General features: G+C 32.7%; 5 protein-coding genes across 5 annotated transcripts; all 5 read right to left on the bottom strand.

The window, feature by feature from the left end:
- Nucleotides 1-967: 967 nt before the first annotated feature.
- On the bottom strand, nt 968-1,555 carry LOC110759923 (uncharacterized). Its single transcript, XM_021962070.2, has 2 exons — nt 1,434-1,555; nt 968-1,329 (listed from the first exon to the last, which is right to left on the bottom strand). Exons 1-2 carry the CDS (start codon nt 1,491-1,493, stop codon nt 1,186-1,188), a joined length of 204 nt encoding a protein of 67 aa, XP_021817762.1. The 5' UTR covers nt 1,494-1,555; the 3' UTR covers nt 968-1,185.
- Nucleotides 1,556-2,730: 1,175 nt separating this feature from the next.
- Nucleotides 2,731-3,346, bottom strand: LOC110759932 (uncharacterized). Its single transcript, XM_021962082.2, has 2 exons — nt 3,227-3,346; nt 2,731-3,122 (listed from the first exon to the last, which is right to left on the bottom strand). The coding sequence occupies exons 1-2, from the start codon at nt 3,284-3,286 to the stop codon at nt 2,979-2,981; spliced, it is 204 nt and encodes a 67-aa protein (XP_021817774.2). The 5' UTR covers nt 3,287-3,346; the 3' UTR covers nt 2,731-2,978.
- A 1,073-nt stretch (nt 3,347-4,419) lies between these two features.
- On the bottom strand, nt 4,420-5,041 carry LOC110759942 (uncharacterized). Its single transcript, XM_021962092.2, has 2 exons — nt 4,921-5,041; nt 4,420-4,816 (listed from the first exon to the last, which is right to left on the bottom strand). The coding sequence occupies exons 1-2, from the start codon at nt 4,978-4,980 to the stop codon at nt 4,673-4,675; spliced, it is 204 nt and encodes a 67-aa protein (XP_021817784.1). The 5' UTR covers nt 4,981-5,041; the 3' UTR covers nt 4,420-4,672.
- A 1,487-nt stretch (nt 5,042-6,528) lies between these two features.
- On the bottom strand, nt 6,529-7,168 carry LOC110759952 (uncharacterized). Its single transcript, XM_021962102.2, has 2 exons — nt 7,049-7,168; nt 6,529-6,944 (listed from the first exon to the last, which is right to left on the bottom strand). Exons 1-2 carry the CDS (start codon nt 7,106-7,108, stop codon nt 6,801-6,803), a joined length of 204 nt encoding a protein of 67 aa, XP_021817794.2. The 5' UTR covers nt 7,109-7,168; the 3' UTR covers nt 6,529-6,800.
- Nucleotides 7,169-8,978: 1,810 nt separating this feature from the next.
- Nucleotides 8,979-9,584, bottom strand: LOC110760108 (uncharacterized). Its single transcript, XM_021962296.2, has 2 exons — nt 9,458-9,584; nt 8,979-9,320 (listed from the first exon to the last, which is right to left on the bottom strand). Exons 1-2 carry the CDS (start codon nt 9,515-9,517, stop codon nt 9,177-9,179), a joined length of 204 nt encoding a protein of 67 aa, XP_021817988.1. The 5' UTR covers nt 9,518-9,584; the 3' UTR covers nt 8,979-9,176.
- Between the last annotated feature and the right edge of the window lie 2,532 nt (nt 9,585-12,116).

Raw genomic sequence — 12,116 nt, 5'->3', positions numbered from 1 at the left:
AGTTTTGTTAATAAAAATTACTTTTCTCAGCATTATGGAATTCTTGTAATATTGGATTATATTATCAATTAATTACAATTCACAAGACTGTTCCATAATCCACAAGATATTGTTATTTGATTGAAGGGCCAGAACATGTTATGAGTAAATGCTAATAAACTTGTTGGGTTATCCTCCACATGAGTTAAAAGCAATGTTGCCCCTCAGTTTCTGGACAAGTGTGCATTTTATCTTTAATCGCAAAAAATCTTACGTGTAACGCGTTTTATACATCATCATGCATGCTATATTCTTTCACGTGCTTAGTTATGTGACCACTTATTACGAGAAAAATAATGCATACACCAGCTCTTTCATGTACGTTACATTCTTTCACGTGCTTAGCTATGTGAACATTTATTACGAAAAAAATAATGCATACACCAGCTCTATATAAATTTTTCTGCCTGATAGTTACCCCAAGTTCATTCACATTCTGCATTTTTGTGTTAGTTTGGTTATCTTGTATTTCTGATTTATGGAGTCTTGTTTCTTGACCTGAGTGCATTTTAATGTATTTGACCAACTGGTGGATATTTCAAAAAGCCCCAAAGCACCCAGGCCGAAAATGAGACCTTTAGAAATCAGAGAAAAAAAAGTCTCAAACCCAACGAATTCATAATTTATATTCATCAATCTCTACATGAATAATTATTTTGGTTATATAGATCTCATGAGTTAATTCATCATGATCAAAAGATAATATTAGAATTCGTTTTCTTTTAGTCATGCTATTATTTAGCTAAAAGTTGGGAATTGAAGAATAGAATTTGATATTTTCATTGTTTGGCTACTTTAGCACGGAAGTTAAGCACTCAAGATTTCTGAGTTTAATTTCAATCAAAAGAGACATCATTTCACAATTTCTATTGAGTGAAGGAATTCGTTTTACCCTGAAATTCCATTTGCAAAATTCGACATACATAAATTTTTAACACTGAAGTTATTAATTGCCATAACTTAAAACGATGGAGATCTAAATTCCATCATTTTAAAATTCTTTACAATTTTCAAATCCTTCATTCAAAGAAGGGTAAGAATGAAAAAAAAAATTACATAGAAGTCTATAAAACTCAATGAAAGTTTGCCATCATCTTAACTCTATAAAGTGATTAAAAGTCATGAAAATGATCATCATGCGCAGCTTCATTTGTTCATGCCGGTGGCATTCTTGACTGCATCAACAGCTCCTTGAGCCTTAGCCTGCACATTCTGACCAGCATCCTGCATTGTCTCCTTGGTAGATTGGGCTGCATTGTTAGCCATATCCATCATCCCACTGGCCTTCTCCTGTTAAATCCAAAATTATCCAATACAAAACATCCCACATCAATCTAAAAGAAAACTAAAGAAAGAAGCAAAAACAAATGGAGAATTAAAGGTGAGCTAATTACCTGAGCTTGCCCCTTGGCCTCACCAGCGTGGTAGCTCATCTTTTGAGAGTTGTCAGCCATTTTCTTCTTGCTTTGTTTTCTTGAAAACACTTGAAATTCAGATGATGTTTTTATGACTCAAATTTGGGTTGCTGATGATGAATATCTCACAATTGGGTATGGTTTATATAGGATTTTGGACCAGCTGAATGCTCGGCACGTGTGATTCCATGCACACATTTCATCCTGGTCATGATTTTGGACCATAACACGTGTCGCCCTATAACTTAGGGTGAGCCTTTTGACCAGGAAGGCTGTTGAATCTTAAAAGTTGCTAGTCTGAGGGTTTCTTAGACAGTTTTGTGAATGGAAATTACTTTTTTCAGCATTATGGAATTCTTGTAATATTGGATTATATTATCAATTAATTACAATTCACAAGACTGTTCCATAATCCACAAGATATTGTTATTTGATTGAAGGGCCAGAACATGTTATGAGTAAATGCTAATAAACTTGTTGGGTTATCCTCCACATAAGTTAAAAGCGATGTTGTCCCTTAGTTTCTGGACAAGTGTGCATTTTATCTTTAATCGCAAAAAATCTTACGTGTAACGCGTTTTATACATCATCATGCACGCTATATTCTTTCACGTGCTTAGTTATGTGACCACTCATTACGAGAAAAATAATACATACACCAGCTCTTTCATGTACGCTACATTCTTTCACGTGCTTAATTATGTGAACACTTATTACAAAGAAAATAATGCATACACGAGCTCTATATAAATATTTCTGCCTGATAGTTACCCCAAGTTCATTCACATTCTGCATTTTTGTTTTAGTTTGCTTCTCTTGTATTTCTGATTTATGGAGTCTTGTTTCTTGACCTGAGTGCATTTTAATGTATTTGACCAACTGGTGGATATTTCAAAAAGCCCTAAAGCACCCAGGCCCAAAATGTGGCCTTTAGAAATCAGACATGAAAAAATCTCAAACCCAACGAATTCGTAATTGATATTCATCAATCTCTACATGAATAATTATTTTGGTTATATAGATCTCATGAGTTAATTCATCATGATCAAAAGATAATATTAGAATTCGTTTTCTTTTGGTCATACTACATACTGCTATTACCCTACGTTAATTAATTAGCTAAAAGTTGGGAATTGAAGAGTAGAATTTCATATTTTCATTATTTGGCTACTTTAGCACGAAAGTTAAGCACTCGAGATTTCTGAGTTTAATTTCAATCAAAAGAGACATCATTTCACAATTTCTATTGAGTGAAGGAATTTGATTTTCCCGGAACTTTCATTTGCAAAATTCGACATACATAAATTTTTAACATTGAAATTATTAATTGCCATAACTTAAAACGATGGAGGTCTAAATTCCATCATTTTAGAATTCTATACAATTTTCAATTCCTTCATTCAAAAGAAGGATAAGAAAGAAAAAAAAAATTACATAGAAGTCTATAAAACTCAATGAAAGTTTGCCATCATCTTAACTCTATAAAGTGATTAAAAGTCATGAAAATGATCATCATGAACAGCCTCAATTGTTCATGCCAGTGGCTTTCTTGACTGCATCAGCAGCTCCTTGAGCCTTAGCCTGCACATTCTGACCAGCATCTTGCATTGTCTCCTTGGTAGATTGGGCTGCATTGTTAGCCATATCCATCATCCCACTGGCCTTCTCCTGTTAAATCCAGAATTATCCAATACAAAACATCCCACATCAATCGAAAAGAAAACATAAGAAAGAAGCAAAAACAAATGGAGAATTAAATTTGAGCTAATTACCTGAGCTTGGCCCTTGGCCTCACCAGCGTGGTAGCTCATCTTCTGAGAGTTGTCAGACATTTTCTTCTTGCTTTGTTTTCTTGAAAACACTTGAAATTCAGATGATGTTTTTATAACTCAAATTTGGGTTGTTGATGATGAATATCTCACAATTCGGTATTGTTTATATACGATTTTGGACCAGCTGAATGCTCGACATGTGTGATTCCATGCACACATTTCATCCTGGTCATGGTTTTGGACCACAACACGTGTCGCCCTTTAACTTAGGGTGAGCCTTTTGACCAGGAAGGCTTTTGAGTCTTAAAAGTTGCTATTTTGAGGGTTTCTTAGACAGTTTTGTGAATGGAAATTACTTTTTTAAGCATTATGGAATTCTTGTAATATTGGATTATATTATCAATTAATTACAATTCACAAGACTGTTCCATAATCCACAAGATATTGTTATTTGATTGAAGGGCCAGAACATCTTATGAGTAAATGCTAATAAACTTGTTGGGTTATCCTCCACATGAGTTAAAAGCGATGTTGTCTCTCAGTTTCTAGGCAAGTGGGCATTTTATCTTTAATCGCAAAAATCTTACGTGTAACGAGTTTTATACATCATCATGCATGTTATATTATTTCATGTGCTTGGTTATGTGACCACTTATTACAAGAAAAATAATGCATACACCATTTCTTTCATGTTACCCCAAGTTCATTCACATTCTGTATTTTTGTGTTAGTTTGGTTCTCTTGTATTTCTGATTTATGGAGTCTTGTTTCTTGACCTGAGTGCATTTTAATGTGTTTGACCAACTGGTGGATATTTCAAAAAGCCCCAAAGCACCCAGGCCCAAAATAGACCTTTAGAAATCAGACATGAAAAAGGCTCAAACCCAACGAATTCATAATTGATATTCATCAATCTCTACATGAATAATTATTTTGGTTATATAGATCTCACGAGTTAATTCATCATGATCAAAAGATAATATTAGAATTCGTTTTCTTTTGGTCATACTACATACTGCTATTACCCTACGTTAATTTTTTAGCTAAAAGTTTGGAATTGAAGAGTAGAATTTCATATTTTCATTGTTTGGCTACTTTAGCACGAAAGTTAAGCACTCAAGATTTCTTAGTTTAATTTCAATCAAAAGAGACATCATTTCACAATTTCTATTGAGTGAAGGAATTCATTTTTCCCTTAAATTTCATTTGCAAAATTCGACATACATAAATTTTTAACACTGAAATTGTTAATTGTCATAACTTAAAACGATGGAGATCTAAATTCCATCATTTTAAAATTCTATGCAATTTTCAATTCCTTCATTCAAAAGAAGGGTAAGAAAGAAAAAAAATTACATAGAAGTCTATAAAACTCAATGAAAGTTTGCCATCATCTTAACTCTATAAAGTGATTAAAAGTCATGAAAATGATCATCATGAGAAGCTTCATTTGTTCATGCCGGTGGCATTCTTGACTGCATCAGCAGCTCCTTGAGCCTTAGCCTGCACATTCTGACCAGCATCTTGCATTGTCTCCTTGGTGGATTGGGCTGCATTGTTAGCCATATCCATCATCCCACTGGCCTTCTCCTGTTAAATCCAAAATTATCCAATACAAAACTTCCCACATCAATCTAAAAGAAAACATAAGAAAGAAGCAAAAACAAATGGAGAATTAAAGGTGAGATAATTACCTGAGCTTGGCCCTTGGCCTCACCAGCGTGGTAGCTCATCTTCTGAGAGTTGTCAGCCATTTTCTTCTTGCTTTGTTTTCTTGAAAACACTTGAAATTCAGATGATGATTTTATAACTCAAATTTGGTTTGCTGATAATGAATATCTCACAATTGGGTATGGTTTATATAGGATTTTGGACCAGCTGAATGCTCGACACGTGTGATGCCATGCACACATTTCATTCTGGTCATGGTTTTGGAGCATAACACATGTCGCCCTATAACTTAGGGTGAGCCTTTTGACCAGGAAGGCTTTTGAGTCTGAAAAGTTGCTATTCTGAGGGTTTCTTAGACAGTTTTGTGAATGAAATTACTTTTTTCAACATTATGGAATTCTTGTAATATTTGATTATATTATCAATTAATTACAATTCGCAAGACTGTTCCACAAGATATTGTTATTTGATTGAAAGGCCAAAACATCTTATGAGTAAATACTAATAAAATTGTTGGGTTATCCTTCACATGAGTTAAAAGCGATGTTGTCCCTCAGTTTTTGGACAAGTGTGCATTTTATCTTTAAGAGCATCTCCAAGTGAGATGTCAATTACCAAACATCAAATTTAAATTTGAAGGCTGATGTGGTAATTTGACATCTTACACAGCTTTACACTTCACCCGATATGTCAAATTAAATTATTATTTTATTACATTTTAGTGTTGATTTATTTTTAAAAAACAAGAAAAGAAAAGAAAAAATAATAAAATATTCATTTGACATCTTGCTTTTGGGATGTCAAAAATAACATCTCAACCTCCAGCCTTCATTCCACATCAGCTTTGACATATCGGTTGGAGCGATGTGAGACATTATTTCTAGCCGTTAAATGTCTATGTGGCACTTTTGACACATTGGTCGGAGATGCTCTAATCGCAAAAAATCTTACGTGTAACGAGTTTTATACAACATCATGCATGCTATATTATTTCACGTGCTTAGTTATGTGACCACTTATTACGAGAAAAATAATGCATACACCAGCTCTTTCATGCACGCTACATTCTTTCATGTGCTTAGTTATGTGAACACTTATTACGAGGAAAATAATGCATACACTAGCTCTATATAAATTTTTCTACTTGATAGTTACCCCAAGTTCATTCACATTATGTATTTTTGTGTTAGTTTGGTTCTCTTGTATTTCTGATTTCTGGAGTCTTGTTTCTTGACCTGAGTGCGTTTTAATGTGTTTGATCAACTGGTGGATATTTCAAAAAGCCCTAAGGCACCCAGGCCAGAATGAGACCTTTAGAAATCATAGATGAAAAAGTCTCAAACCCAACGAATTCATAATTGATATTCAACAATCTCCACATGAATAATTATTTTGGTTATATAGATCTCATGAGTTAATTCATCATGATCAAAAGATAATATTAGAATTCGTTTTTTTTTTGTCATGCTACATACTGCTATTACCCTACGTTAATTATTTAGCTAAAAATTGGGAATTGAAGAGTAGAATTTGATATTTTCATTGTTTGGCTACTTTAGCACGAAAGTTAAGCACTCAAGATTTCTGATTTTAATTTCAATCAAAAGAGTCATCATTTCACAATTTCTATTGAGTGAAGGAATTCGTTTTTCCCTGAAATTTCATTTGCAAAATTCGACATACATAAATTTTTAACACTGAAATTATTAATTTCCATAACTTAAAACGATGGAGATCTAAATTCCATCATTTTAAAATTCTATGCAATTTTCAATTCCTTCATTCGAAAGAAGGGTAAGAAAAAAAAAATTACATAGAAGTCTATAAAACTCAATGAAAGTTTGCCATCATCTTAACTCTATAAAGTGATTAAAAGTCATGAAAATGATCATCATGAGCAGCTTCATTTGTTCATGCCAGTGGCATTCTTGACTGCATCAGCAGCTCCTTGAGCCTTAGCCTGCACATTCTGACCAGCATCTTGCATTGTCTCCTTGGTGGATTGGGCTGCATTGTTAGCCATATCCATCATCCCACTGGCCTTCTCCTGTTAAATCCAAAAGTATCCAATACAAAACATCCCACATCAATCTAAAAGAAAACAGAAGAAAGAAGCAAAAACAAATGGAGAATTAAAGGTGAGTTAATTACCTGAGCTTGGCCCTTGGCCTCACCAGCGTGGTAGCTCATCTTCTGAGAGTTGTCAGCCATTTTCTTCTTGCTTTGTCTTCTTGAAAACACTTGAAATTCAGATGAAGTTGTTATAACTCAAATTTGATTTGTTGATGATGAATACCTTACAATTGGGTAGGGTTTATATAGGATTTTTGACCAGCTGAATGCTCGACACGTGTGATGCCATGCACGCATTTCATCTTGGTCATGGTTTTGGACCATAACACGTGTCGCCCTATAACTTGGGGTGAGCCTTTTTTCCTGGAAGGCTGTTGAGTCTTATCTTCATGTCGACAATTGCTATTCTGAGGGTTTTTGAGACAGTTATGTTGAGTCTTGTAATATTGGATTATATTATCAACTAATTACAATTCACAAGACTGTTCCATAATCCATAAGATATTGTTATTTAATCAAAAGGCTAGAACATCTTATGAGTAAGTTCTATAAACTTGTTGGGTTATCCTCGATATGAGTTAAAAGCGATATTGTCCCTCAATTTCTTTGACAAGTGCATTTTATGTTTAACAAATTTTATACAGCATCGTGCACGTTATATTCTTTCACGTGCTTAGTTATGTGACCACTTATAACGATAAAAATAGTGCATATACCAGCTCTTTCATGCACTCTATTTTCTTTCACGTGTTTAGTTATGTGACCACTTATTATGAGAAAAATAGTGCATACACCAGTTTTAAATGAGTTTTTCTACTTGAAAGTTACCCCAAGTTCATTCACATTCTGTATTTTTTGTGTTGGTTTGATTATCTTGTATCTCTGAATTTTGGAGTCTTGTTTCTTGACGTGACTGCATTTTAATGTGTTTGGTCAACTGGTGGATATTTCAAAAATTTCGAAGGCACCCAGGCCCAGAACAAGGCCTTTAGAAATCAGAGATGAAAGAGTCTGAAATCCAACGAATTGGGTCTCAATCTCACGAGTAAATATATTCAATTGTAACTTTTAAAATGTCATTAATGTTTGGTTGTATTAAAAAAAGTTAATGACTTTTAACGACTTTTTTAAATGATAAATTTTTATAAACTTTTGTGGGTAAAAATGTCTGTTAACTCACTAAAGACTCATAATGACTTTATAATATTAACTCTGGGAAGCTATATAGGCTGTTGGCGAATGCTATTTGTGGTTCTGGCGTCCATATCGAACCAACATCCTTCTTCTTCATAACTTACCATTCCATTCATCTCTATCTTTTTGTACTCTTTTTTTTTTTTTTTTTTTGTGTGGTTAGATGTTTTTAATTTTTGGATGTTGGTCAGGCCATCTTTACATGTTTTAATTTAACCGCCTTTAAAGACCTTAATTAGGGCAAGGGTGATACTTGGATCTCAACACTTTTGGTTATAATAGATATGTTACCAGTTTGAATAAACACTGCCATGATTAGAATTTATTTATGAAGTCCACTAGAACAACAAAGAGACCATGTTAGAAGAAACCAATGCAATTACTTTGGCATTTTCATAATTGATATTCATCAATCTCTACATGAATAATTATTTTGGTTATATAGATCTCATGACTTAATTCATCATGATCAAACGATACTATTAGAAGTCGTTTTCTTTTGGTCATACTACATACCCTCTAGTCATATTAGATACTACTCTATTATCCTCCGTTTGGATGGACGAAAATAACTCGTGGTTTAGCTAAAAGTCAAGAGTTGAGAGTATGATTTGATATTTCCATTGTTTGACAACTTAAGTACGAAACTTAAACACTCAAGATTTCCGAGTTTAATTTCAACCAAAAGAGACGTTTCACAATTTCTATTGAGCGGATGGAATCCGTTTTTCCTTGAAATTTCTGTATTGCAAAATTCGACATACATAAATTCGAACACTGAAATTATTAATTGACATAAATTAAAACAATTGAAATCTAAATTCGGTTATTTTAGAATTCTATGAAATTTTCAATTCCTTCGTCCAAACGGAAGGTAAGAAAGAAAAACAAATTACATAAAAGTCTATAAAACTCAATCAAAGTTCGACCAAAAAAAAAACTCAATCAAAGTTTCATCATCTTAACTCTATAAAGTCATTAAAAGTCATGAAAATGATCATCATGAGCAGCTTCATTTGTTCATGCCAGTGGCATTCTTGACTGCATCAGCAGCACCCTGAGCCTTGGCCTGCACATTCTGACCAGCATCTTGCATTGTCTCCTTGGTAGATTGGGCTGCATTGTTAGCCATATCCATCATCCCACTGGCCTTCTCCTGTTAAATCCAAAATTTTCCAATACAAAACACCCCACATCAATTTCAATGCACATTCACATATAAATGTAATATATTTAATAGAAAACAAAAGAAAGAAGCAAAAACAAATGGAGAATAATAGGTGAGCTAATTACTTGAGCTTGGCCCTTGGCCTCTCCAGCGTGGTAGCTCATCTTCTGAGAGTTGTCAGCCATTTTCTTCTTGCTTTGTTTTCTTGAAAACACTTGAAATTCAGATGAAGTTTTTATAACTCGAATTTGGTTTGCTGATGATGAATATCTCACAATTGGATAGGGTTTTTTTTATAGTACTTTGGACTAGCTGAATGCTCAACACGTGTGGTGCCACGCGGAAGCCATGCACACATTTCATCCTGATCATGGTTTTGGGCCATAACACGTGTCGCCCTATAACTTGGGATGAGCCTTTTGACCAGGAAGGCTGTCAAGTCTTATCTTCATGTTGTTATTCTGAGAATGAAAATTCTACTTTTTCAGCATTATGGAATTCCTGTATTTATTTGGATTATATTTCCTCAGTTGTAGTAGGCCTAAAAATCTTTAATTACAATCATATTGTCCTCCCATATATATATATATTAGTAAATTGAGCTTGGACCTATAAAATTCATTTTAAATCACCTACAACCCTTCCCTTTATTTTTCTATTTAAAATACCCAATTTTTTCAAATAATACCCAATAACTAGGATCCAACTAAGCAAGTTACCTAATATAACTTAAAATCTGATTTATTGTATTTTTCGGACTCCAAAACTACCCCTATTTTTAAGTTAATTTGTAATGAAGTGGTGTAACTAATGACACACGTTCAATTTGGAAAGATCCCCAAATTGTTGTAATGGATGTAGGAATTAATTTAGAAACTTATTTGAAATTAAATATTAAATTCAACATTAACGTATTAGTAATCTATATGTGATTAACGTTTTGGTTTATTTAATAAAAAAATTATGTTGTTTTCCTTTTATGAATTATACGACTAGTAATCTATTTTATTATAATTTTATGAATAATAGTGTACATTCTAATTATGTTGAAAAATAATTTGATAATCTTTTTATTGTTTGTTTTATGAAAACAATTTTTTTTTATAAATGAACTTATTTTTTCTCTACAAATAATGTACCTATTTTTTTTTCTCTAATAATGTACCTAGTAAAAAAATTTACCTAGTATAATGAACCTATTTTTTAGCTAAATTTTGTATCTATTTTTTTTCTCTAAATAATGTACCTATTACTTGTTTTATGAAAAATAATTTGATAATCTATTTATTTTTTATTTTATGATTTTTTTTTAAATGAACCCATTTTTTTTTTCTCTAATAATGTATACCTAGTAAAACAATTTACCTAGTATAATGAACTTATTTTTCTCTTCTAAATAATGTACCTATTTTTAATTTATAAAAAAATGTACATAAATTTCAATTATACAACGTACCTATTTTCTATAAATTATTGTGTACCTATTTTTAATTTATGAAAAATGTACTGAAATTTCAATTACAAAGTAATTGACCTAGTTTTTTAAAAAAAATTTGGTAAATAATATACCTATATTTTTATACGTATATATTTCTATTTATATTTTTCATATGTACATTATTGGATATGTAATTTACATTTTTTTTTTTGGTTTGCAATTTTAGGGGGCAATATGTTAGAGGGAATGGCAACCAAAAGAAATAGGGTGATTGATATGCTATTAATAGGGAGTTTTAATTACAATTATGGCAATTAATGAAATGCTTGGAATAAATTATAAATAAAATATGAAGTCTGATGGCAACGATGTAAAAACATAGGAATACTATGACCTCTTATATCCTACTGGTCATTTAAGTTTGAAATTGAGTTTTACACATAAATTTATAGAATGATGAGTATATGTCTAGGAAATAGAAATTGTAGGGACCTATATATATAGAATCAACAATTATATGACATACGCTTTTGAGCATAGACATTGATAAGTTGGGTTGAAGTTATTATATGATCAAAAGATAAACTGTCACTAAGATGTTGTTATCTGATCAAAAGGCCACAACATCGTATGAATAAATGCCACAAACTTTTTTTTTTGTTTTGGTAACAAGGGGGACTAAAAGCCCAGCACAACAACACCTAAGCAACAACAAAACGATGCCCGGACACACCCAGGGCATCAGCACACAAAATATCCTTCAGGAAGTCAGGAATCGTCGTCTCTCATAGTGATGAGTCCCAGGACCAAAATCAATGATCCTAGCAAATAAAGCATCAGCAACAAAATTCTGCTCACGACAGATATGGTTTATAGAACAACGCCAATCCTTCTTGATCTTTGACTTGCAACAAACTATGATGCTGAAGAGGGGATGTGCTACAAACTTTTTGGGTTCTCGTCAACATGAGTCTAAAGCAACGTTGTCTCTCATTTAGTGGACAAGTGGATTTTACATTCAAGCGAGGAAAATTTATACATAACATGTTCATATATCGTCTTGTATATAATCTCTTTATGTGTGATTAGTAATGTGACTATTTATTTATTTATTTATTAATACAAGCGATAATCTACTTTAAATTAATCTAATTATGAAGGAGGGGATTCAAACCTGAGTGTGAGGAGTCGGGCTCAACGTCATGGCCAACTGTTCTGACTAGGCCTGATTTTCGGATGGAACAAATTGAAATTAGGGGATTCCAATTCCAATCCGAAAAATTTCAGAATGAAAGTTATCTTCAAATTCCGATCCAAAAAAGTTCAGAATTTAAACATCCTTTCCA

The sequence above is a fragment of the Prunus avium genome, chromosome 3 (assembly GCF_965620075.1).
Source record: "Prunus avium chromosome 3, drPruAviu1.hap1.1, whole genome shotgun sequence".
Classification (NCBI taxonomy): domain Eukaryota; kingdom Viridiplantae; phylum Streptophyta; class Magnoliopsida; order Rosales; family Rosaceae; genus Prunus; species Prunus avium.
Note: the sequence above shows the minus strand (reverse complement) of the source record. Positions and strands in the feature narration are given on the sequence as shown.